Source organism: Platalea leucorodia (genome assembly GCF_965183815.1).
Source record: "Platalea leucorodia genome assembly, chromosome: Z".
NCBI classification, from domain to species: Eukaryota; Metazoa; Chordata; class Aves; order Pelecaniformes; family Threskiornithidae; genus Platalea; species Platalea leucorodia.
Window position 1 is genome coordinate 37,173,750 of NC_138858.1, and position 27,559 is coordinate 37,201,308.

Here is a 27,559-nt window from a genome sequence, read left to right on the forward strand (position 1 = left end):
GGAACTAGATGATCTTTAAGGTCCCTTCCAACTCAAACCATTCTATATAACTAAAGCCAGGTGAGAAGAGTACTTATTCCTGAATGCTTACAAATTTTTTTCTTGTTTTGAATGCAATGAAATTACATGAATTGAGGATGTCCATTTTTTTCTACCTTACAGATTTCTATAGCTTCTAATACTGCAGCACCTTCATGAAAATTAGAGTTGTACTTACAAGATAGTGTGGGTTTAGCCTTGTGACATCACACTTGAACACAAAGTAGAGGAACGCTAGCCCATTGGGAAAACTGGGAAAATGCTTATGAGTTTGCTAAATACTGTGTCTTTGGACTGTATAATCCATCACTGAATAGTAAAATACACTTTTTTTCCCTAACATTTCTTCTATGCAAGGAGTTGTCGTTCAAATATTACACAGAAGACTATACAAGAATAGAGAAATGTGGTTATAGTGTGTGGAAAAAAAATGCATGGCTACCAAATTACAGGCAGAAGTGATTGTGAATCCCTGCTATAGTTGGATATTAAACCTCTGGCATAAGCAGATTCATGAGAATTAGCTAATTTCTGTATTCTCCTCAAAAGCATCACTATTGCACTTTGGAATAAGGATGCTTGTTGTAGGCGTATATGGTAGATGTGGGACAGGAAACACAAAACTGTAATTTTTGGCTATAATCCAGACAGGAAGGAATGAAACGAGCTAGCCAGTGCTTCAAAGAGACCATGTACCACAGAATTCCAGAGATGATGTTCTGCTGTAAAACATAGGCTAGGCCATAGTCGTGACCTCTTTAGGCTGCTCAGCAAAAAATGGGTTGAGAAGTTCGCACAGTGCTCAAGATTCACTCTTTTCTCATTGACTTTCTGCTCCCATTTCTTGTGGGCCATTTACATTTATTTTTACGGAGTACTGAACACTTGCACTGCTATCTACATTATTGCACTTCTGGAGTTAATGAAGTCTAAATACTGGAGCCTTTCTAAAAAAGCATTGTGCTCTGGCAGGAGTCTGCTGCCTGCTTTTATCAGGCTCTGTCTCCTCTACAATGCAGTGCAAGCTCAGAAGAGGCCAACAGGAACCCTACCTGTTTTTCCCTGCCTGCTCAGGTTGCATTGATTCCCTCATGCAGGTATAGAAAAGGTTATGAGAAAATACAGCATGCTAATCCCACAACATTTTTGTGAGTTACCCTGTCACATTTTTGGGGACAATGCCTGAAATGCCCTGTAGCAAAGGAGCAGAGGCTGTAGGGAAGAAAGAAGTAATCTTTGTTTCCACAGCATAAGACCAGAACTGTTTCTTGTTTTTTGCAGTTAGTGGAGGTGGGGGACTTGTTTGTTATCTGGTTTTTGTAGAAGCAGGAAAATTTATTCCTTTTTCTTTTTCTCTCTAGTTTAAGCCTTAAGGTTAGTTGAAATGGTGATTCCTAACCAATTACATACATAAGACAATTTTATTCATGGAATGACTTTACTGTAGCCGCTGGAGATGCATTGGTGGTCAATTCTTCACTTTCTGTACAAACTCTCTTATAACTCGAGTCCAACCATGCAAATGGGACAAAAACCCCTATAGTGTAATTCTGAAAGCCCCTCTTGCACAGGGAAGAGATGGAATATTAATAATCTTGATAGCTAAGAGAAGTGTACTGGTTACTTATTAACAGAGAGGAATCTATAAAGTGAAAGCTGTGTGGATGATGTCAAGCTCCGGCTTGGATGCTCTCCCTGCTTCAGCTTCTCTTACTCAGCAATCTGTGTGAGTTTGCTCACTAAGGGGAGGGTAAGACAGGACTGAGGACCTGGGGCATCCTGGGCTCATATTAACACAGGTGCTTTTACAGCAACAAACCAAGTGAGTGTAGGAACATTCCACTTAATGGGAGCATGATGTATGCTGCATAGCAAAGGCCTCTTTCTTCCCATCAAGGCTAGAGAACTCAAGGCATGTGTGTTTGTGATTGAGGTCCCTGGCTAAGTACTTAGTTGGGATCTGTTACATGGTACAGTACATAGCATTTCTAGGTAATAATTACTGCAAGGTTTTTACTGGAGATGGTAATCCTTACCTAACTAGTGGAAAGAAAAAAAAAAAGAGAGAGAGAGAGAGAGAGAGACAAAAAGCTTGGAAAGGAGGCAGAGGGATCTGGGTGTTTCCTTCGCACTACTAAATATCCAAAGCAGCAGGTCAAAATCAAGATATTTCAGGATCTTCTTATTTCAGTTGAAGCCTTTGACTACACCAATTGCTCTTTCATTGCTTCTGTTGTCCCTCTTCTGGCCTATTTGATCCAGACAAAAGTCTCAGAAACACTCTTTCTGCAATTAGACCAAACTAATGTTAATTTTCATGCTTGTGGAGCCATATGCTTGCATTAATGTCTTAATATCATTCTTGCATTAAGGACTGCTGGGAATAGGTCATAACACCTGTGAACTTCATTACTAATCTGTGGCAAGCATGGCAGATAATTCTTCTCAGTACAGCAAATAGACACAGCTAGGGTAGCTGCCAGGGTAGCCTCTGAACCTGTGGACAACAATATGAACAACTGGACACAATATGATTTTAATGCTGTCTGATTACAGTTATTATTGGACATTCAACAGTACAGAAGGACCAGTCTGTGCCCAAAACCTCACACAGATTTGTGGTAATACTGTGAAACACAGATAAGTGGGCAAGAAATTGTGCATTTTGTTCTGACAGAGGTTAAGAGCTAATGGCACATCACTGAACTGGAATTCACTGCTTCAGCTATTGCTGCAGAGCTGAAAGAGCTGTTTGGTCTTTAAAGCTCATATTCTAATATAATTTGCTATGAAACTTTGGTTGTTTCATGCTGACTGCACTGGTAATTTGACTCTCTGAAGATATTTTCACCTTAATAATGTCCCTAAAAAAAGAGTACCTTGGAGGTTCCCCAGTTCCATGTAGTATTTCCGTAATTCTCTCCCACCCCACCTGTCTGGAATGTTTTATTCTCTATTAACCATCCTATGCTTCCACAAAAGAAAAGAAATATGAAAGGTGAGCAGAAAGTCTGGAAAAACTGGCCACTCACTGATTCTCGCGGCTTGTAGTCTCAAGAGACAGAAGCTTCTTTAGAAGGTCTACATTAGTTTGTATTAGCTGCACATGCATCACAGTGAGACAAAGACAATAGGCTAAAAGCTTCTGAAGGTTAAAATACTTAAAAACACCTCCAATGGACTAAAAATAAAAGCAAATATAAAAAAGTCACTTAGGTACAAGTGGAATTATAGCACAGAAATGAAAAACTGTCCGTCCAAATGACTGTGATGAGTTCTCACTCTGCATAATCTCTTTCTGAACAGATCTTTATTTACCTATTTGTAATGCAAACTGTAATGAACCAAACAGATGAAATATATCACTATGCATACATTAGATTGTTGTCTGAAATAAGACTATGCTTGTTGCAGTGCTTTATTTATGACAGTCTTGCTGATACAGTACTGCAAGGGACTGCTCACCAACACAGAGATCACAGGGAGCACTCGTTAATTTTGTCAAGAACAAATGATTCTTGCCTTTTTGCTGTGCTCTGCCTCCTGGCAGTTGGGGATATGGCTGTGCTAACATCTGCGCAGCTTGGTAGCTGATAGTCTGTTGCAAAGAAGCAAGTGACAGAATATGAACAATTAAGTCTTACTCTTCCGCTGATTAAATTTTTCATTCAAAAATCTAAGCTAGCAGCACACCTAAGGCAGATTTCTTATTCTACTGCATACACAGAAACATATGCATGTGTGTGCACACCTCTTGTCTGCACAAGAAACAACCAGAAGGTATCCAAAATCCACTCTCAGGATTTCTGGACTTCTAAGACACCAATGTCTAGGCAGTGCAGCAAGTATATAAGCAGAGCAGCTGTGTAAGATGCTCCGGCATCTCTGAAATTGAGCTAGGTTATTCTGTGCCGCTAGCTGCCCTAGCTAAAAACTAGTGCTAGATCTACTGGCCAAAGGCCTGTGTCCTGTCTGCAGACGTTTTTCTGATATTTCTTAGTTGTTATGATGAAATGACTGCTGCTGCAAAATACAGATAAAAATTGCTAGTCAAAAAATGAAGGTGGCTGAAAATTAATTTTATTTATGTATCTTAAAGATCTATTTATTATCTAGACTAGCCAGGATCCAGTGAATGAGGGATCTAACTAGTTATTTAACTACTGGCAAAGCTGAAATCAAAGGAGACTTGAAGCTTGAAAAGAACCAATACAGGCTAACTCTTCATAACCAGTAGAGCAATTCACACAAACTTATTAGCTTACTGCTGGTGGTAAACCACAATGACAAGATTCATGATTGCATTGTCCTGCATTTTTCAAATATGGAATTAAAATGGACAAGGCAAGACATATGTGCAGAACAGCAGGATTAAGAAGAGACCTCATTCAACATGGAAGGGAACTACACAAGTATCTTTGGGAACAGACAGGACAGTGCTCAGCAATAATTTTATCAAAAACATGCTGGGAGAAAAGGCTCTCATCAGCTAAGAGAAACAACAAAAATGCCTGTTAGCAAGGTACTACGGAAAGAACACAGACCTCGTTTTCTGTTGAGCATGGTGACCAAAAACCTGCAGTGCCTTAATAAACACATGTGGAGGAAGTATGCTATCAGAGTATTGGTACTGTGTCCAGTTAAGCTTTGTGTACTTTTATAAAGAAGAACTCTTGGACTTTATAGGAAACCTCATCTGTCAATCATCTACCAAGAAAGAAAACTGAAGTTGTAAATCCATGAGACTGGAGATGGATGATTTGGAAGGTTGAATCTATCGGGACTGAACCTGGATAATCGATGTTATGCTTGAAACAAACATGAAAATTCAGCTGTGTAATTTGTCTGCTACTGTGTTTGGAAGAACAATAACACTTAAGTGATAGGAACAATGCTGTTAATCCTGCTTTATTTTCTTGGTTTGTGTGAAGTGAAATGAAAGCTCCTGTAATTAAAACAAGAGGATGGGGGTTATTGACATTTTTCTGTCCTACTTCTCTCCTTGTTAGACATTTCCATCTTCCTTTGCTTGGAACTTATTGCCTATGTCTTGTGTAGCTTCTTGCCTTCAGAAGCTGCCAAGATCTCTCCTAATCAGTGGAGGAATTCATTTTTTAAGAGATAATGCAATAACGGATTTGTTTGTTTCCTTTATGTCTCACACTTACATGGCCATGATGTTTCACCCTTTTTTAAAATTAAGCTTTGGTTTTATGTTCATATGATTATTTAGTGCCTGCTGATTCACACTCTTTGAATTCACCCATCGTTGCTAGCTGACCTGTAGTAGAGTAGCTCAGATTAGATTTCAAATGAGGACTCTGATACATAAGCTTTAGTTTCTGTCTGAATTTCTGACTGAGCTACACAGTTCCTGAGCAACTGTGGGGGATTGACTAAACCTTCCCTGGAGCCTTGAATCCCCATTTGTAAGGGTGGTTTACATTTTTCTGCCTTACACAAGCATTGTGAGGATAATGTCAACAAGGATTTCACATAACATCATTGACAGAGCACCATAAGTAACTTTTTAAATATCCAGATTCTTCCCCAGTGAAATGTGAGTGAACACTGTGAGTACACTTTGGTATTCCTGTGTTACTTATTTGGAAAAACTTGTATTCATAATGCCTGATCGTTTCTTTTTTGTTTGATTATATTGACCTTTGGTTTCTCAATATGCTTTTATTACGTAAGTGCTGAATAGAGTGATTTGCTTCCACTGCACATTCTGCAAGGACCTAGAATATACAGCCACACCATATTCTCCTGGAATTAGTTTTCTGAATTCTCTGGCTCAAGTACTTTTTCCTAATGTTTTTATTGTATTTTTAGCATTTTATTTTATTTTGGTAGGCAACCTATCAAGGGATTTTATTATGCCTTACATCCCTTCGTGCTGTTGAAATATGAGCTAACTGAGTTTTAAGGAAAAAAACTTCTAAAAAGGGGCTTGTATCAAAAAAACATATGGATCAAATTCTTTGGGATCTACTGAAATGAATTTTTCCACTTATTTCACAAAATGACTTTCAGAATGAGAATATCTGTACCACCTTGCATAGTAGGAACATACAGTTTCTAAAAGAGATGTTTAACTTGCACAGAATTTGGATGTGAGATTTACAAAGCAAACTCAGGAGACAATGGTGCCTTTCTGCTTTTTGACTGAAGTTCTCCAGCATGAGTTAGTGAATGCTGCTGCAGATTCAATTCTTACTGGCTTTAGAGCTCTGTTTTGTGCAGCAGAGTTGCATCTTCAAATCATCTTACTTCCAAAGGGAGTTATGACAGCATGGGGACTATTCTGTCTCATGCCACTCCTGGAGGATTCCTAGATTTCTACCTCTATCTCTTTTGCAAAGACTATACCACCGATACTATATCTGTAGAGGCTAAAGTTGTCTGGAGTTCTGCTGTGCATCTTCATCTCCTGACAATGGAAAGCACGCCAATCCCCAATCCCTACAAATGATCTAGTTGTTTTGCCCCTTTGCTCTCTGTCTGTAAAATGGATTTAAGTTCCTTGGAGAAAAATATGAGGGAGCACTTGAGAATTAATCTAAGAATGGCCAGACAATAGGAGTGAAACATCACTGTAAAACAATTAAATGAGGATTTTGAGAAAAATTGGGCACGTTTAGCTTGTCTGTGCACAAATGAGGTAACAGAAACATAAGACTGAAATCAGGGCAAAAAGTGAACAAGGCTTAGACTGTGTGTTACAGAAAGTATTGATTACAGCCAACATTCAAATGTTGCAAAAAATGGATGGAAAACTTGTTCTGTCATTAGGTTTAACACTGTAGTGAGCTGCAAATTGCTACAATGACATTTATAAGGAATTTGTTTACTATCTAGATAGCCATAAAAGATTTTTATATCATATTTTGCCAAGTAACACAGTTTAGATGACTTACATTTTCAAAAAGTTTGTGAAATTTTGTCCATTCTGCTAGAGAAAGCTGAGGCACAGTTTTCAGAAATGTTCTGTCCCAGTAACTCTGACAATGCTTACTTGTCAGATGTTCTGAAAATCAGTCATCTTCAATCAGTAGCTTAACATATTAATTACCTCAAATTAGGTGCTCCTTTGAAGATCAAGTACATATTTTTTTTTGGTTGCATTTTTTTGGCTTGTTTTCTTCTTTGCCTTCTTTAAAAAAGTGAAGAGTTGATGGCTGGGCAACAGGCAGAATGGAGAGGAATCTTGTTCTTCTGAATTCTTCGAAATGATATTATCATGTAAGTTAATAAAAGCACGTCTTGTATGATCTTTGCCACACTATTAGTATTTACAAGGTCACACTACAGCTCTTTGGTAAGCAAAAATGCAATTCTTTCTGTGACAGATGGGATATTTCCTATGTATTGCTCCCCACTGTACTTGCATGACAGGTTTAAGTTAGCAAAGATTTTTGCTCTTAAAATCATGAGATAATGCAAACAAATATTGCTAGAAGTAGCATGCAGTTCTAAATCTGCAGAATCAACTGTGTTATGTAAGAACAATAGCGATTAACAACCTAAAAAGAGACAAAATTAGGGTTGCACCTACAAAAGTACTTACTGCATTTCGTTATTGCTCAGATATGCAACAATGACATTTTCTTAAATTTTTTTTTTTATTGTTAGACTTTTATTTTGCCATATGGAATAAAAAGAAGTGCTTAGCCATTTATTTATGTTAAAATGGGATTTGGAGCTGGAATATATATAGATAATCATATATACACATAGATCTCAAATATACATATAATTATTTTTAAATGAGATATATATTATAGGCAAACATCATTTGTTATTGTTCACTACAGTTGATTAAAAACAAAAGTCATCTCACTGAAGCTGATTTCAAAGCATTATTCACATAGATTGCTCCAGGAGAAGAAGCCATGAATGACATGATATACTAGAAGAGCAGACACTAAATTAAGTTCTCTTTGGCCAACAAGTGTCACCATTTAATTTACTCAAAGTAGTTTTAAGTCCACTGACATTGACACACATAAATTGTGTTTTAATAAAGATAATACTTTCTGCTCCCAGGAATATAGATGTTCTAGGAAAAAAAAGAAAAAGAAGTGTGAGCACAAGTAAACATGTTAGATTCAGCTGTGAGAATACAAGTATGCACTGCCAGTAACATAAGGTGAGTCAGGGCATTCAGCTACTACTTGGGCTGATTTATAGCCAGGCAGCATATTAGTAATTTCAATCAACATTCAGTGGGAGCTGCAGGGGAATAAGACCCTTGAAAATGAGGCCTTGTATCTCCCCCTTATCACCCAGAAACTGAATTTGGTGGGCTTTTCTATGCCTACATTGTCTCTAATTTATTCTTTTATTCATCTAATTTTCACACAAAATTTGTCACAGACAGGAACGTAAGGAATGTACTCTCTTGAAATAGCCAGTAAATGCCAGATCCTGAAATGTAACCATTCCATTCCAGTGATTTAGTAACACAGAAATATATTCCTCATTTTATATACATAATTAAAATTATAACATTTATAACATTCATAGGTCTACTTTCTACCTCTTACTGTGTTTGCAGACCATAGAGGCCTTTCCCAAGTACTAGGTACAAGGGGAGTTTTCTGTCAAAAGCACAATGGCTAGCACAAGAGACTCCCACTCCATCCTTGGAATCTCCATATGGTCTCATTTTTCATCCTTTAAAATAATATTAATACTAAAGTGGATGGAAGCATTTCTATGCAGACCTGGGACTAGGCCAAAAAGCGGTGCCTCCTGCTGTGCCCAGGACTAGGCTGTTACAGTCTCCCACTCAACAGCGAGCAGAGGGATACTCTTGGTTTGTCATTCTTCATGATGAACGACTCTGGCAATACTTCCAAAAGCACTGACGTGACTTGTGTTCAAGATCCTTTCCCTCACGGCAAGTCGCTTCCAAGAACTGCATTAAGTCAGTAAAACTCGGTGACCTGGGGGCATTGCTCTGCCTGTGGATGCCCAGGTATCTGGTACAGTTGTTTCCCCCGTGCCTCACGGAGCTGAGATGATACACGGGCCTGAAGAGCGCGGCAGTGCAGTTTGGCTGGGTACACCAAGCCTGCGTGGCGCACCGCGGCGAGTCCACACGGAGTTTAGAAACAGCCTTAGGTACTTCTGAAAATGCCGCCATCCTGTCTAACTAGCTCGTGCTGAGTGTCCGTTGTGATGGAGTTACAAAGCCGACATAGCACGGCTGCTTTCAACCAGCTGAGAAGAGCTTCTTGCCAGCGCGCCTCTCGCCTGTGCTCATTTGCAGCACACGTACACAGTGCCCGGTCCAGCCTGCAGGGAAGGATCGTTGTGTTTGGATCACATTGCTCACATCGTTTAGGCTTTTTCTCACAGAGCCTAGTAATTGTTAATTACTGTTCTGCTGGTATTTATAAGGCTGAACTGCTGAAGTACCTGACTTTTATCTGGGTTCTAGGCTTTTACCGTCAAGCCAACAGCCACAGCAGCAGGTTAGCACGGACAGGCTTTAGATTTGCTTTTCTACACGTTGATGACATTTCGACGGGAGAAGAAAAAAGCACTTGTTGAGGGATGCCAATCAGCCGGGGTTCGACTGCCAGCTGTGGTCCGAGGCACATCGGGCCCGACCAAGCCGGTACGGCTACAAATGTTCCCTCAGGTATCCGGAGCACGGTGACCTCCCCTCCGCTACTGCTCTCCCCTCTTCTCCTCGCTGCCGCTCCCCCAGTTTCTGACCTTCGGGCCCGCTCCCGCGGATGATGCCCCGCGGGGACAGCCGCACCCCGCCGGGCCGGGGGACGCTGCCGAGGCGCGGCCGAGCTCCGCGCCCGGCGGGCAGGGCCGAGGGCCCCGACACCGGCGGCGGCGGCGAGGGGCGGCCCCGCGCGCCCGGGGGAAGGCGGTGCGTCCCGCCCTGACGTCACGGCGCCCCCGCACCGCCGCCGCCGCCGCCGTCTGACACAGCCTCCGCCGGGCGCGCGGGTGCGGGCAGCGCGGGCAGCGCGGGCAGGCGAGCGGGCGGGCAGGCGGCGTGCCCCGGCTGCGCGGCGGCGGGACCCCCGCGTCGCCCCTCGGCTCCCCTCGGCTGCGCTGGGCTGCAGCGCGCCGCCCTCGCCATGTCGGTGGCCGGGCTCAAGAAGCAGTTCCACAAAGCGACCCAGGTACCGCCCCCCCCCCCCGCGCCCCCGCGGCGGCCAGGGCCGCGCGGGGGGCGCACGCGTGGGTGCGTGGTGCCCGGCTGCGCGCCGGGGCGCTCGGCGGGGCGCTCGGCTGCGGGGTGCGGGGGGTGCGTGGTGCGGGGCTGTGTCCGGCTGCGCGCCGTGCGCCCGGCTGCGCGGGCATGCACGGGTGCGCGTAGTGCACCCGTGCGCGTGGGTATGCACGCATGTGCACGGGTGTGTGTTGTGCACCAGTGCGCACGGGTTTTCGTTCGTGTGCACGGGTGTGCGAGGTGAGTGGGTTTGCACGCATGTAGTGCACGGGTGTGCGCGATGTGTGAGCGTGCACGGGGGTGCGTGAGTGTGCACGGGTGTCCATGATGCGCGGGCGTGCGTGGTGCGCGAGTGGTTCACGGGTTTGCATGAACGTGTAGGAGTGTGTATGGTGCGGGAATGTGCACGGGTGTGGGCGGGTTTGCACGGGTCTCCACGGCTTTGCGTGAGTGCGCGGGTTTCCGTGCGTGCCTGGGCTGCAGGGTCCACGCGTGCGTAGGGCCAGGGGCTCGCCGTCCGGCCGCATCTCCCCCGGCCCCCCCCCCGGCTCCAGCCGCGCTGCGGCAGGCGGTCAGGTGCCCCCGGGGTGCGGGGGCAGGTCCTGGGCTGCCCCCGCGGGGCCAGCGCGGGCACGGAGCGGGCTTCGAGGCAGCGGGGGTGGCCGCTGGGGCAGATGCCCGGCGTGGGCCTCCGACCTTCGTTACCGAGGGCTTTGCACCGTGTTGCCATCGGCGTTTGCTCAGACTGACTTTGTAAATCAGCAATAAACACGAGCCGTTTTTTTTGTTTTCTGGCTCCACAGTACAGCTGAAATCTGAATAATGAGGTTTGGTCCTGTTGCTTTAGGCATGTTGTGATATTGCAGGAAGGTCAGGGTGGATGTTTCACCAGTCTTCGAGTTGTTTCATAATACAAAATCTGTGTGTTACAGTCCATAAGGGTACAATTTCTGAATCAGGTTCTGACTCAGCGTGCTCTGGGGATAAATCTAAAATGGTTTCATAGAAGTCAGGGAAATTTCTTTGATTGTAGAGATTTGAGACCAAGACCAGTGTAATGTGCCTTTTTTTTGTTTGTTTGTTTGCAACTAAATACAAAATCCCTGTTTATTTCCTACTAATCATCATTGCAGGCATCTTCAGGTAACAATCTTGGTCACTGCGAGCAGTCTGTAGGTGCAGGCACGCAAGATACAGCAGCTGTTACGCTTTTCAACACCTGCATTTTTCCCTTTCTCATCCATCTTATCTCTTTCATCTCATCTCTTGTTGCACTGTGGGGAAATGTTCCTGAAAGAATGATTCTTAATACAAGAATTCGTCCAAATTCTGATTCTCAGTGCCTTGCAGTTACACCAATACCTGTTATGATGCTGACTGCAATGGGATATGTCAAGTCCTGCATGGGCCCATGCAGGCATCGAATGACATTGTGTCTCACCTTTCATACCACATTGTGCTGCATCATTGGTAGAATAAGCTTCACAAGAAACCTGCTATACTCGTGACGGATGCAGTAAGGAGCAGTTCAAGGTGCCTGAGCCCATCCTGCAGTGCCCATCTGCTGCTGCTACTTTGTTATTTCTCCCCCTGCTACCTACAGTGCTACCAGAAGCCCAGGAATCATCATTGCTGCACTGAGCCCTGGTACCGAAAATAACAATTACCGTGTCTGTGTCATCCCCATTTAAGAAGCAGGCAAGCTGAAGTTCACTTTTTAATAATAGAAGTCTCAGTTCTCCATTATTGTAAGCTAATGAGTTTGCCTCCGCAGCAAAAGAGGTAAACATCTTTTTTGGAGGGAGCATGGTGTGAAAGGTCTGTGCATGCTGTTCTGTCCTTCAGACGATACTCTCACACTGATTGTCAGCAATACTGTCATGTAGAAGGAAGGAAGAGTTTTAGCTGGCTGGAACCAAAATATTAAGTTTCTGATGCCAGATTTAGCAGCCTGACATCAGATGACCCAGGGATTTTTGTGCCCAGCCTTAACTTTCACAGATTTTTTGTATGCAGGCCACGAAGACACATTCATGTATGAGAATGACTCATAAGTAGGTTGCAAGTCTGATCTGTTTATTGGCTTGTTTTCAGTATGAGTGAGAAATCCGGGACTTAGTCGTGCTGACCTTACTCTAGGGAGTAATCCTTTTGACTAGGGATTAATCCCCAGGTGAAATATGGATTGACATTGCCAGTATGAATAAAGCTCCCCAGAGAGAACCAAACAAATTGGAAGTTTTAAAACTTCTGAATTATTCCTTTGGTTCTTATTCACGTAAGAACTTGTGTTTGATGTGCTGTCATAATAGAGTCCTAAATCATACCAGGAACAATTTCAGGTTATTTCTCAGGTTGCTGTGTCCTTTAACCCATCTTAGCATTGTAAAGTCTTGAAGTCTCTGGTTTAATTTCTTTCTATCTTTAATGCTATTATTCTTGTTGTAACATTAGTACCACTTATACACAGAGAGTTTATGATTATGAGTGTAGCATACTATTAATACAAAATACAGTTCCAGTTAGAAGTATAAAGATTTGTGGCACAATTTAAATGTTATAAAAAAGTTTTTCTTTCATCCAGAAGTCTGTTTTTGGTAGCACAACTTAAAATTACGTGACTTCCATGTCTGGATTGTTTTATACAACGTAAGCATTTTGTTTTCATTCATCATTTTTTGACTTGTAAAATGTCAAACTAACCTGCATGAAATACTGCTGTTCTGTTTTTTTACTAGAAGCCACGCTGAAGAACTTAATGCCTGTCAAATTCTGTGCGCCAACTGCAACAGCAGTGAGTCACTGAAAAGCAGGAGGAAACTTTGCTCCTTCTGGAATGAATGGAGTGTTCACCCTTTTGCCTTTCAGAAAAATTTTAATGGTTTTACCTCTGTGCAGCATCATAAAGTTTAGAAGAAATATTTCTGAGTTTGTAAAAGGAGGGGGAGTCTGGAAGTCGTGACATTCATGCAGAATTACAAGATGTTAGATTGACAAGTATGGAGCAGGTTGGGTTATTCATTTACTACTATTACCCACAGAGCACCTAAGAAGGAGGCATAACCCCATCTGAATGTTAACTGTGCTGCTGCAAATCTGTCAGACATCCTGGAGCTAAGAAGATTGTTCCAAAGAGTGTTTTTCCAGAAATGGGCAACTGAGTGCTGTGCCACCAAATGGTCCCTTTTTATTTAGGCATGCAAACTCCTCTCCCATTAGTGCTATGTCAGTATGACGGAGAGACTGTTGCTTCCTACAAGTTTGTGTACAGTTTTAAAACCACCAGAATCATTTTGGGTGATACAGATTTGACAGTCTGGGGCATTTGAACAGAGTTGTTTTAAAATAGCATGAGCTTTGTTTCCACATGACTGCATTATTGCATAACATGGCTCTTGTGAGGCACAGTCAAAACTAAGCTTTCCGAAAGTAATAATTTCATAGGGAAAGAAATGAAGAAAAATGCTGGGAATGGCCAAATCCAAGGTTCCCCTGGGAACCACTGGACAAATGTGACTGACATTTAAATAGCAGTCCGAATGTGGTGATTTGAACCAAAAGGTCTGTAATATGATTTATTTTCTACCACTCTGTTCTGCTTTTATACAACATGATTTAATTTACCTTAACAGCAAGACAGAAGTCACCAGTTTATACAGTTTTATAGAGAAACAGGTTTATTACTGAAAGAAACAGCTGAAGGAATGACTTCCACTCCACTCATAGTTGTCAGTAGCTTCTTACATGCCCTGACCTTTAGGTGGAAAGTACCATGCTTCCCTCTTTAACAAGGCAGCCTGTGAAGTGCACAGTAAGAGGCTGACACTAATATTTAATAAGAAGCAAATGAGACTCCTGGATTGCTATGCTATTATCCACATAGCACAAAATCCTGTGGGCTTCACAGGGATGCCGCATTGGTTCAAATCTGCCTACATAGGTTCATTTGCAAAAAAGAGCACATTAGGGCTGAGGCAGAGTTTGAAAACGTTGATAATCTGTTTTGAAAGCGTGCTGGAAGAGTGTCTGCTTATTAGCATGGATCCAGCAAACCTTCTGAGTGTGTGCATCACCATGAACTTGTAAGCAGTTCCATTGAAATCAGTGGGAGTGTGAGTATGATGGAAATTAATCTCCTTGTCAAATGATTTTTATATTGTGGTTCATCTAGCTGAATGTTTTTTAAATTCCCTGGTCAGAAGCGTGTAAAATATTTTTCATTGGAATACGTGAAGCAATCCTCCTTTATACACAACATGCTTTCTACACTTGCTAAACTCTCAAACTGCAAGTAACCAACTGTTACCATTCCTTTCATACTGATAGAGAATGTGGACAGTGACGTGTTGATATCAGTGTTTTCCTAAATCCCGGTCAAGCCCCATATTCATAATATGTTCCTGACTGTCCCGCAGTGTGGAGTGGGACCTGTGCGTGCTTGCCATCTAGGCTTTTCCAGTGAGGGCACCTCACCTGTCTTTTCCAGCTGACTGTGATTGAAGCTGGACTCACAACGGGTCTGCCTGTCTCCTTCCATGTTTCCTCTCAGCCTTACCCACTAAATTATGGTCAGTTCCCATGTATGTAAAGGTATGTGTGTAAGCTGGTCTGGGGAGTTGGACAGCGCTAGTCCTAGTGTGGCTGGTGCACTGTGCGTTGCTTATGTTGGACTTAAAGAGGTCCCTCCTGCTGTGGTGTGGAAACTTGCAAGCAGGTGGAGGAAAGAGGAAAGAGAGCTGTTTGCAAGGCAGTGTGGCTCTGAGAATAGTGCTCAAACTGTCTGTTAGAAACCTCTCCTCAAGAGCCATGTACCAGCAGCAGTCTGTTGGTTTCTCTCAGTGCAGAGTGGTACATTTTGAGATCAAGGAAAAGGAGCAATTTTTTGATCTGGGAATAAAGACTGTTTTTAGAAAAAAATGTTTACTTAGCTGTGGACGGAATTATTTCCGCAGCAGGTAGGGAAATTCCTTCTGTTTGTGCACCCCAGCTTGATTGCCAGATACAGTATTCACATTTGGCATCATTCCCATGCGTCCTTTTATTGATATTACATAATTAAAAGGGTGAAAAATTGACCTTAATCTAAATTGCCCTTTAGTTGGATACTGTGTATGGCTTAAACAGTCTGCTCTAGTTTCTAACGCTGTTTCTAAATCTAATTGAAAAAACCACTGCTTTGTGTACAAAAAAGATAATGGCTTGTTTTTTGGGGAGGATTTCTCAAGCATCTGTCATTGCAGTATCTTTCCACCTGATATATGCAGTTTCCATTTTTATGTATGTATGTATGTATGTATATATAAAGCTGGAGCACTGATTGACACCCATCTGCAATTTTTCTCCCTGTGATCTGTGGAGGCAAAGAATGTCTGTGGATGCTATGCTCAAAACACAGCCCGTATCAGATTTTTGTTTTATATCTTGACTTTCATCTTCACTGGAAGTATTACACAGCAAGGAAGAACTGGCTGCTCTTGGTCATTCATGCAAAACAGTGTCTTTAGGGTTTAAATGTGCCCTTGTGAGTAGCATACTGATTGATGGCATGCTTCATAAAAGTGCTGAAGCAGCGTAAACAGGTTTAGCTGAAGCAGATTTTGCAGAGGTTACTGTGCAGAAGATTCTGTAGTTTTACATAGCTGTCAAGTGCAAATGTAAGGGAGGTGCTGGGGTGGTCTTACACATTTGTTGTGGAGAATGGAGGGTTGAGGAGCTTGAACACTATCATCACCTAGTAGTGTGCCAGTGAAGTCTTTGACATTTAAAAGCTCAACAGGAGGGAAGGAGTTGAAAATCTGCTTTGCAGGCCACAAGGAACTCCTGCCACTCTGTGAGTACATTTGAAGAGAAGTTGTGAATGGACAGCATTTGGTGGGAAGTGCCCTCATGAAGCAGGCCCATGGCCCTCTTCTCAGTGAAACTCTGTGGTACCCTCAGGGGCAGCCAAAGCATCCTTCCAACAACCTTTTCTCCTGGAACTAAAAAGTCTTGCTTTGTGCTGCTTTCCAGCAACTTCTGTGACTCTGGTCCTCATTTTCTTCTCACTTAGTGGTCCCTGATGGACAGTGGTGGTGCTGATCCTCTCTTAAATATAAGGAGGTATGCAGAGAAAAGAAAACTGAGCTACAGCATGGTATTATGGCGATGATCTTTGCCACAGCAGAATTACCTAGCCTTCAGTGCTTATCTAATCCTGTACTTAATCTTACAGACAAAATAGTAGCTTTTTTTAAACCTGAGGTTGTAGCACATGTCACAGGAATCCATCCAACCTGTCATAGAAGTGATAGGAATTAAAATAACTTTTCCTTTTCTCTCCTGAAGCAGAGAAAAAAAGGCGAAAATTCATATTTACTGTGCTAATGTTTTTCACAAGGTTTCCTTTTGTGGAGGGTCTATAGACCTGCATGAGAGAAAATAAAAAATAAGAAGTGGCTGTTTGAAGTTCAGCATAATTTCAGTTTGTTTGTGGATGGAAACCACTTTGGCAGACCTGGACAGAGTGATTCATGGATATGTAGTTGTAATTGATGTAATATTGATGATGATCTTGTGCCCATGATGGAGGCCATATCTATATAACTAAATAACATTTAAAAAAATTTCCTATTATGTAGCCTGAAATTGGGCTGAAGTAGTTGTTGCAGCATCGCATGGGTCACACTGAGGGGCAGCAGTTTGCTCTCACCTTCTTTGCCCATCACTATTCCCCCACCAAAGAAGGGATGTTATTTGATCACAGCAAAGGTGCTGCTGAGGCAGCAGCAGTGTAACCTTGCTAGTGGCAGTCTGTAAAGGTGGCTTGGTGTGATGCCAGAGGGCCTCCTGAAAGAAGGAGAAATTCAGCCACTGATTTGGCTAATGGGCCTGTCACCAGGGAAGGGCTGGTGAAGTGAATCCACATCTGTTTCAAAATAGGTAGGTGCCATTAGATGGGTTCATTGTCAGCAAAACAGCAGGTATCATATTGATGTGATTTCCATTGGTCTGTGTTTTGGTCATATGTTCCTTGGGTATGTTTTTGTCAAATGGGGATACTATACTGAATCCTTTGTAAGCAGAAGTTCTAAAATAGAGAAAAATTTTGGCTTCCCCCCTCTTTTTTCCCCTACTCTGATGGCAGAAGAGCGATTTACGCTGTTAAAATGTTTATATCCTCCTCTGCCTTCTTCATCTTTTTGTGGATTTCAGTTTGATTTTTTAATCATTTGTGTTAGTTATCTATCAATTGTTATTTTTTTGATTGCCTAAATTCCAGTTCTTACTGGCTGCAAAAGGTCTTTAAATGTGGAAACAATTTATCTAAACATTTTGAAATAGGGCTTGTTTTTCACCTTTGTGTTAAGAAATCCACTTAGTGTTGTGCAGTAACACTGAGGACACAATTTGTGTTCCATTTTAAAGTGTCCTTGAGCACTGGACATCACTTCTGCTCTGCTTCTGTGGGGAAGAGTGCCACCACAACAAAACAGGGTAATAACAGAACGTGTTCCAAAAGAAATGAAGGTTTGTGTTGGTTGTTTTTTTTCCTAGAAAGAAAATTTTTCTGAAAATTATTCTTGATTTCATCTGTTACGACTTTCCATAGACTAACAGGACTTGCTCTTTTAAGCAGCACTAGCCAATTAGATATTTTTGCCGAGTTCTTTTCCAGTCTGTACAATTTTCACCCTTCAAGGTATGTGCCAAAAATTCCTTTTCATGCAAAATCAATCTAGATGCAGCAAATTGAGTTAATAATCGTAAGGTACAAATGTCAAAAAATAGTGTTTGTCTTTCCAGATGAGTCACTTAGAGCTTGTCTGTCTTGGAAAGGTATGGCATCGTAATCTAAGGACTGCATTTGAAGTGCTGCAATTTTACAAGTATTACTCAACAATGGATGGATGTCTTTCTGCCAGTAGAAGAACAGCTTTTCAACTTAATTTATTTTGTTTGGAAAGGGATCTGAGGACAGCAGACTAAGCCCCATCCTTCCATTGGAATGAAAATGTTTGCATAGATCTGGACGAGGCATTAGAGATGACCAGTTAGTGTATTTTTCTCAACTAATTCACCAGCTGAATTTGTGTTTTTCTAGGAATGCTATCTTTGGCATCCAAACAGAGTTAGTTAAACCTCGGTCTTGCTCCATTTGAAGTGAAAGGAGGTTTCAGTACTTAGGAGCAGGTCCTAATTGAGTTTTCTGTTGGTTGCTTTATCCCATTCCTTGTGTTGGCCAGGAACGGATGGAATTTGACTTTACTTTCTACTGTTATGAAAGGAAATAAGAACTTCTAAAACACAGCAGAGGTATGAGGAAGGTTCAACTATATGGAGATATTTTTAGGAACCAAAACATCTGAATGTGGAAATGTGCCTTGACATGCACAATAACCACACGCGTACATCGTTTACTGATTAGACTCCATCATCTAGGGAGCCTTTCACTAGCATTAAGAAACAAAAGTCTGTCTCTAAGGAAGGATGGCTGGATCTTACAGTACCTCTAATATTTATGGTCCGAATTTGGTTTTTAAAATATGACCATATTGCTCTGAGGCTGGTGGGGAAATTGCCTTCCTTTTCCACAAAAGTGCTGAAAAACATCTTGCCATATATGAGGCAAATCCACCACTGTCAGAAGTTGATACGACTGTTGCTGGCAATAGTATTATGGCATAATATGCCATCCATCTGGCCTGTCTTAAGTATAGACAGGTAAAATGTGAGTTTCTGGAGGAGACGAAGACTTAATTGCTGAAAGCAGACGCAAGCTTAGATAAATAATGTAGATCTGTAACTTTTTTATGCAAAAAAAATGTATTTTCCTCTGTCAGTTTTGTCTGGTTTGTTTTACCTATGTAAACTGCTACAAAAAGGGCACAAGGCAGCAAAAGTTAAGCTTTGCATGGTAGGAATGGGATTCTCTTACTAAAGTAAGAGCCACAAATACCTGATATTGAAAGATATATAACTTCTTTTCTTTGTTCTGCAACGTTGTAATTCAAAATAATTTAAGTCAGGGTGATTTGGAACCTGTGATTTTCACAGATGTCACATCCCTCCTCAAAGGTCTGGATTGGCATGTTTCAGAATGGCTGCATTTTGATGGCCAAAAAAACTGTAATGCTTGAAATAGACTGTAGAACTTTTGGTGTTCTCTGGAGAGCATTCTGGTTTTTATTTAACTGTAAAGATGGGTGGGAGTAAGATACTCAAAAGGAAGATGAACGAGGATGAAAGAGTGGGGAGGTCCTCAACATGAATCCTTGAAAACTTAGCAGAGGCAAATTCTGTGCTCCGGTATGTATGGGTAATTCTTGACTAGAGGCAGAAGAAACGGCAGGTATTAGTGAATGAAGACAGCACCTGCTATTTCTTGCTTCATTAGCCTACTGTATCCAGGATCCTCAGTTCCTGATCTGAACACTGTGATACTGTGTATTGTTCCAGCCCAGGAGAAAAGACGACCAGTGTTCCCAAAACACATACAGGCTAAATAATACCAGTGGGTTGAAGAGGTCAGTGTGGATTTAATGGTGTCCATCAGTATACGTGGAACTAAATGTGATTAAGGAGAGGAAAAGCCAACATTGTTTCTAAGATGATGACCCCATCTGTTGCAGGTTTCCTGTCTCGAGGAGAAAGAATAAGGAAAAGGAAATACTACTACGCTGCTCTGATTTAACAAAACCTGCTGGGCAGTCACTGGAAAATAAGCTCTTCATGACTCAGGTGCTCGTTCCTTCCCCTAGGGAGAGTTTGCTGTCCTGAGCAGGCTGGCAGAGTCATTATGTTGTGCACGTAGAAAGTTTCCCCAGCGCTGACTGCCAAAAGGTCTGCTAGGTTTTGATCAGCAAAGTGCCTGCTTCAAATCATTGACTCGTTCAAACAGTTCAGTGAAGTTCAAAACTGTCCTGGGCAGAAACTGAGCTCTGTGTTAACGTATTCCTGGGGCTCTGTGCAACGCCATGACATCTGCACTGGGGCCTGAGGTGCTGTCAGTGACTGAAACTGCCTGGCTAGGTTGCAAAGGCAAAATGCGGTTAACAGATTTACCAGCTATAGAGATATATGGCTTTTCATGATTAAAGGCAAGATTGTCCCAGTTTATCTTGCTTCTCCATAACCCTGATGTAGAGGGAAGACTCTGTTACTTTAATGTGAGGAAGCATTGGTGCAGACTCTAAAATAAGAGTTTCAGTATATCTTTAGAAAAAGACCTATCCTTCTGCTCTGTGCTGCTCAGTGCTTAGCATAAGTGACTAAATTATATATCCTCCTTCCCCATATCACTGTTAATCTCTGGACATATGCGTGTTTGTGGCACTTAAGGTCTAGAAAGCTTCAGCTCCAGGAGCTGGGGTTTTGGCTGTTGTTATTTCTTGATGAACATCCTGGATGTGCTGGCCAAGAAAGCAGCCGAGCATGCTTGGGTTGAGTTTCTGACTGGGGCCTACTGGTACCCCTGCAGAATCCATTTTAATAATAAAATAAGAGGCTGAGCTGAAAACAAATTGGAATGTGGATGGACTTAAATATGAAAATATCTGCCAAACTATAGGAGAAAATTCAGTGATGTCCAAGGGCTGGTCTTACTGTCATTTCTGTTGCTGTAATTTTGGCTATGATAGGGTAATTGCTGATTTACTCCTCTCATCTTGAGAACAAAACCACTTTCCAAATCATACATTAAAATCAGCTATATGGCATTTCTAGCAACTTCTGTAAAAAGCCTGCAGTCTTCCTGAGCAGGTTTGGGAGATTCTCTAGAGACGTGCAGACATGGTACTGTTATATCTTGCTCACTTGCATTCTGTGAAGGACTTTTTCTCTCTCTTCTTGCACAGCACATTGGAGCAAGAGAGATGTGAAAATTTAATGAAGCTGCAATAAAACAGACTATTCTAGTTCCATATTTTTCTCATTTGTGTTTTCAGATTAACTACAGTTGTGTCCAGGGAAACTTCTTCATCTACAAGAATTTAGACAGATTCACTGCTGTAGACTTTTTTTTCCCTGATTTCCTTCTGATATTTCTTTCAAACCTTTGTAAAATATTAGTACTGAGAATTTTATTTCCTTTAAATGCTATATTCATTTTCTTGCAATAAAATTAAATTTGGGAAGGTAAATTAAGCAGCTGGGGGAGAAGCCATGCATATCAAATGAGATTTTGTTAAAGAATGAAGACCAGATGAGGAGTATGAGTAACAACCCTGTGGATGGCTGAGCCAGAGGCAAAACCTACTTGAATCTTAGGGCTTTTGAGAACATGTGAAAGAGCAGGTAGCTGAGAGCCAGCAAGAGGGAAGAGTGGGACCAGGTCGTAACTTTGCATGCTGTGTTTTAGGAATTTTATTAGCACTACACTGAAGACTTAACAGAAGAGCATGTGAGGAAGATTATGACTCTTTTATTGTTTCTTCTATTCTCTAATGCAACATCATGCAAGTGGTCACAGTTGGACAGCACACTGTGGCAGTATCACTGTCAGAAGTCAGCAATTGGTTGGGGTGTCCATTTTCTGGCTTGAAGTCTCCACTGTTCCCATTGAGAGTGGGTTTGTGGTTATAGATTTAAGATGGGCAATGTTGAAACTTAGCAGTATGAATAAGCATGGATGAGCTAATGCCAACTTCCTCCTTAGTATTCCCAGGTGAGAGCTGAGAGTGCTTTGAAGTGTTGTTGCCTCATTTTTGCTTGCATGGGCTTGCCTTGGAGGCTACCTTCTGTACATTGAAGAAGGAAGTAATAAGCTGTGGGGAAGCCTTGAGGGCAAGGTAGAGGAACTGAGTCCTATCCTATCATAGATAAACCTACCTCCCTGACAAAAAAGCCCAGGGATGAGGGAGGCAGGGGGAGGGAAGAAAAAAATAAATTAAAGCATAGTTACAGCAATTTTGTTTCCTGCCACAACTCTCCCCAGCCTGTGCCAACAGGGAAAACTCTGCAGTGCACTCTGCTTCAACCATTTCTCTTCCCACGTCTCTGCTGCAAAGTGGCCAGGAGGGAGGAAAAAGCGACTTTTGCCTCTCTCTGTGCCATCCTTTGACATCTGAGGAATTTCTGGCAGGGTTTGTGGGCCTAGTTTCCTCTGCACCATCTCAATGTCACCAAGGAGCTGGGACGTAAGCAATTCATTCATTGTGACTATGATTGTGACTCCTTGGCTCTACTGAAATAATGTGTTTGGTTTGCAGGCTGGAAAGGTTGTCGTTTGTCCTGATACCTTATTTATTCTTAAACAACACGGGTGCTGCCGATAACAACTGCTCTAAATTATAAAACAGCGTACTATGGCTCTTAATTTTTAAACATAATATTTAAAAGGTAGATAAATCAGTTCACAAAAGCAGAAAGTGTTCTTGTAATATCAAAGGTTTTGCAAGCAAGCAATGCATAACCAAGACTTTCAAAAATTTTCCCAGAATCTTGTCTCCTACTGAGACTTGTTGCAAATGAACAATGGAGCTGACCTGGCTGTTGATAGGAGACATTCACTAATGTATGTGCTATATGCCTTTACTCAGCAGCAGGAAAACATTCTGCAGACTAAATTCTGCTGATTTGGGGTATTTTGCTTATTTATTTTATTTTAAGTGTTCAGAGGTAATTTTTAACAAAGCTTTTTTTTCTTTCCCCCAAGTGTTTCAAGTGTTTTTGTAGCATATAATCCCAAACATTAAGAAAACATTACAGAATCAAGGTGTTTCAGAAATTAATAATGCTATCTCCTTTTTCTTCTTTTCTGAATTGTCTTTACTTCAGGGTTTAAATTTTCAGTTCTTTTAAGGGTAAAAGCTAATGTTTTCTTATAACTATATGATTATAAGACTTAAGAGTTTTGAGGGGAAAACAACACATAGCAGGAGACAGATGACAGCCATTGCAAAGACCTGGCAATAATTCCTCTGAGCCATTTTGTCTCCTTACAACTTACCTCCTTTGGGAGTTGTTCCAGTTTAAAATGTGTGCCAAATCTTTGGCAGGTGCATGGTTGTGGCCCTCCCTCTTGCTTTCATTCAGACTGAGTGATGTAGCAGCTGGCCTGAACTTCTGAGGCTATGTCTATGTTGGAAAGTCATACAGTGCAAAGGGCATGTGTCTGTAGAACAAAACAATTGGTGCAGAGGATGAGTGTCCCCCAGCGGAGGTTTACGATTTATTTATAGTTAGATTTTGGACTAACTCTAGTCTTGTTGTGTGGACTGAATGCCTGCTAGTGGTTGAAGCACATCAGGTTAGGTCTTGGAGAGAAATTTCTGCTTCAGCTTCATTCAAAAGGAATCCACTTTACATGCTACAGAACTGCTCTGCAATCTTAAGTCATAGTGGACTAAGCAGGGATGACCATGAGATTTATTTTAAAAAGTTAACTCCTGATCTGCACTCAAATACTAATGCACATGCAATCTGGAAAAGATACTTGGTAGTTGATAAGCATTTATCTTTTCAATTTATTTACACTACTTAAAGTACTTTCGCAAGCCAAATGCTTGTGAAAACTGCAGGAAATAATCCAAGTCCAGGAGGGCTTTTCTATGTCATGTGAATATTTAAAGTCTTGTTTTCACACAGCTGTGAAAAGCTCTGTGTTCAGCTGATGGGTTGACTTGAGTTTTAAATTTAGTAAATTGCTTGGCTGCTACTAACTTGCTTTGCAAGCAAGGGTGTAGGTAGATAAGAAAAGTAACATCATCCACAGGGAAAAGAAATCATATAGATTTATGGACAGAGAGGGCTGTATTTTGAGAAACAGTGTAATAGTGAACAGATGTGGCACGGCAGGTTTCTTTACTTTGAGTGCATTTTAAAGAACTAGATTGTATCTTCTGAGGCACAGACCTACATGGGGACTGTTGCAGAGCTATGAAATACTAAGAGGCCATTGCATCCTGAAAAGCAGCATGCCTCACTGTGATCTCTGGTGCTCTGGATAACACTGCTGTCTTGCTATCGAGGAGTATCATCTTCAGCAGATCTGAGGTACTGGGTGCCATGCTACAGCACTAATTGTTCACATCTCCAAGGTTTGGACCATGCAGACCCAGGAGGCTGGTGAGTAACCACTTCTGTGATCTGCTGTGACCTCTGATATCTGCCTTAGTTGGCCTAAGTAGTAAGGGATCCTTAACCACTCCTTTTCTGTGCACCCAGATGAAAGCTGGGCAATAGATATTCCTAGTAACGAAGGGATCCCCACTGGCAGTGCAAGCTTTGCTGTGAATTCCTCTCCCTGTTTTGCATCACTTTTTTCTCACCAGTATCCCAAAGCTGTGACACTGAAAAACCAGCTGCAAACTAGTGAGGAAACTCTGTGAAATCTTGATCTCTTGGTATGCCAAGAAGGATGGCTATTGTAAATGTGGCCCTAAGGGCAAATGTCTATTTATCCTGTTTTTTATTGCTGTTACATATGTCTTTGTTTATCGCTGGTGGGAGCCATTGCTCTCATGCAACCAGAGCCCAGTGAGTAGAGTGGCGTATGAGCTTGCCTGATGCTGGTCTTGCTGCAGAGGTGTGCTGTGTAATTTCTACTATGCTAAATTGCCCAAGTGTACAGTGCTGGTGAGTAATGGTCCTGCCACACCTGTCTCTTGCTAGTGATTTGAAATACATTGTTTTAAAACTACGCTTTTCAGCCAGAGAGAGACCTACTATTTCTCCATGAGATGCCAGCTGAGATTTTGCCATTGATCAAGTATTCAGTGGGGCTGGAAGACCTAATGGATTTAACCTACACTCAATAGCCAAAGCTCCTTGTAGGAACTGGAACATCTTAGGTGAGCATAAGAAGTCCCTGGACTCTGCATCCCTTTGAAGAGTCAAGAGCATGATGCCTCCTGGCCTCTGGAGGCTTAATCTTTCTGAATACTTCCAGTCAAGCAGTGCACTTCATCTGAGCCCCATTGCATGAATTTTAACTACCTTCCTATCCTTCATTTGCACTGCAGCTAATTTGTGGTGTGTTGTAGGAGAAAGATGGGGACATCCTGTAAATTTATGTTATTTTTAACTCCTTGTATTTAATTTCTTTGTAGAGTTGAAGATTTAGATGAAGAGAGTTTATTTGGAGAGGTAAATTTTCTGCATTAAGAATGAGTTGATCATAATTCATCATCTTTGTAAAATTCGGGCTGTCTGGCTACACTTTCCCCAAGTTCTCACAAAAGCTTGACAAATTGTAATAAACACCACTTCTCATGAATAATACTTTAATCCATCAAGGAATTTATACTTTTGTTAATATATGTGGTGAGAACCGTTCTCTCTTTAAACAGATTGGTGTACCTCCTATTTAGTCATAGCTTTACTCAAGACATGGAGGTTAAAGGCTTTTCCACAGGGACAGTCACTGAATTTGCTTCTTTGTGTGGGCTTTCTTAACTTGCTAGACATATAGGTGAAGTAGACTTGGCCTTGAGATGTACAAATGTGACTTTCAGGTTTAAAAACAGAGAAAAAGAGCACTTTAGGGTGTCTTCTATTTTACACATGCAAAAGCTACCTGTCAGCAAAAGTGTGTTCTTGGTGAAAGAGTGGAAGATGCCTTGGAGCACCCTTGGGTGTGTCTGTCAGCTGTGGGGCTTGGAGAAACCCTAGGTAGTCAGGCTGTGGTTACATCATCATCATCATCATCATTATTATTATTGTTACATTATTTGCTACAATGAAAGGAAGAAATAATTCCTTAGTATGTAACCTTTGTGCCCATCTTGCCCTGCACTGTCAAGAGGACTGTGACCACTCATGAAAATGAAGTTGTGGGAAGACTGGGGTATTTCTTCTACGTCTGTGCTGGCTGTAGCAGTTCAAGTGCAGAAGTCCTATTGCTAGTACGTTACGTGAAGCAGTGCCAGTCTGCAATTTTAACCATTGTACCTACCCACAAGTATGTTGTTCCTGATCTTTGAACTTGGAGTTGTGGATTTCAAAGGTTTGAAAGACCACTGGTGAGAGAGCTGTTTGAATAAACTTAGTATTGTGCATTTTGACCATGCAATTTTTGGGAGCCTTTTCTTTTTTGATCATGAATTTCATTACAAATTTGAAGAAGATAAAATGATTTTTAATGTCAGAACTTCTTCTAATGCATGCAAGGTCTAAATGGTACTCTACAAATAATTTTGAGAACAAAAAAAAGCTGAAATTCAGGAGACAAAACAGCTGTTACTTTTTCTTCTTTCTTAACACGCCATCAGCATTCAACACTACAGAAGAAGTTAAAGGTCATGCCAATAAAATATATAGGTAGATAATACTTTTCCTGGTTCAGTTAGATATCTTGTGTTTGGTTTCGCCTGTATTTGCTATTGATGATACCGACTCCCAGAGCTCAGCATGCGTTGAAGCCTGAATATATTGATGAGTGGGGTGAAGAAACCATTAACAATGCTCTAATTCCTTTTCTTTGTGTGATGAGACATTTGTATCCCTGTAATAAGATGATATAGTGTATAGGAGTAACTGCAGCAAATATGCTGTTTTACTGTATCTCTCATTATATGTCTCTCTGGTTCTATAGAGTCATTGCGATCTCTGCAGTCTTGCTTGGTAGGGGTATGTGGATGTCAAATTTTCAAGGCTGCATGGGTCTTTGAAGTTTTCAAAAAGCCCTTTTTGTTACAGAGTGCATTCATGTAAAGTGGATAGATTTTTTTCTTCTTTAAGTCTTTCTAAATCAAATGTTAGCTCCGTGGTACTTTTCTGTCATGCTGCAGAAAGGATGCTTATCTATACTTACGCAAATAGCCTTCAGGAGAGCTCTGTTCCTTGTGTTTACTTGTGTTTTCTAGGGCTATTGTAATTTTTTGCACATAAAACTTAATGGCATTGCTGAGCAGCATTGCAAGTGATCTTGGTTCTTTAATGTGAACTAATCACTTGCAAAGAATTGTCCAAGCACTGGACCCCAACCTGAATAACCTGTGTTGTATTTTTTCAGTGGAGTGTTCACGGGAGCTGCACACAGCAGAGGTCCAGGAGGGTGTGTGTCTAGGTAACAACACAGAGATTGCTTTGCCCTCAGACTGCTGTAGCTCATGCTGCAAATAACAATAAGGACAGGTGTATCCCAGTGGCACCCTACATACACATCCAGTCCTCTACCTGTGTCCTTGCTGCTGTGAGGACAAAACCAGACAAAACCAGAGTGTGACAGACACTTTCTTCATGCACCTTTCCAGACACTTCCTTTAAACAACACTAACTTGCGATGCACAGTTTTACACCTCGATTGCTTGAGTGACATCATGAAAAGCAGCTGTGCCACTGAGACTAACCCAGCTTTGTCTATTTTCAGATACCTTGGCAGTTTGCTGCTTTTGGGGT

At 41.7% G+C, this 27,559-nt stretch overlaps 1 protein-coding gene across 1 annotated transcript in view; it reads left to right on the top strand.

Annotated features, from left to right (window-relative positions):
• Nucleotides 1–10,148: 10,148 nt before the first annotated feature.
• SH3GL2 (SH3 domain containing GRB2 like 2, endophilin A1) overlaps nt 10,149–27,559 on the top strand; it is a gene marked incomplete at both ends in the record, with an annotated part of 103,610 nt that continues 86,199 nt past the window's right edge. The window contains one exon of the mRNA XM_082337588.1: nt 10,149–10,193. Within this exon, the coding sequence (XP_082193714.1) occupies nt 10,149–10,193 (45 nt within the window). The remainder of the gene's footprint in view (nt 10,194–27,559) is intronic.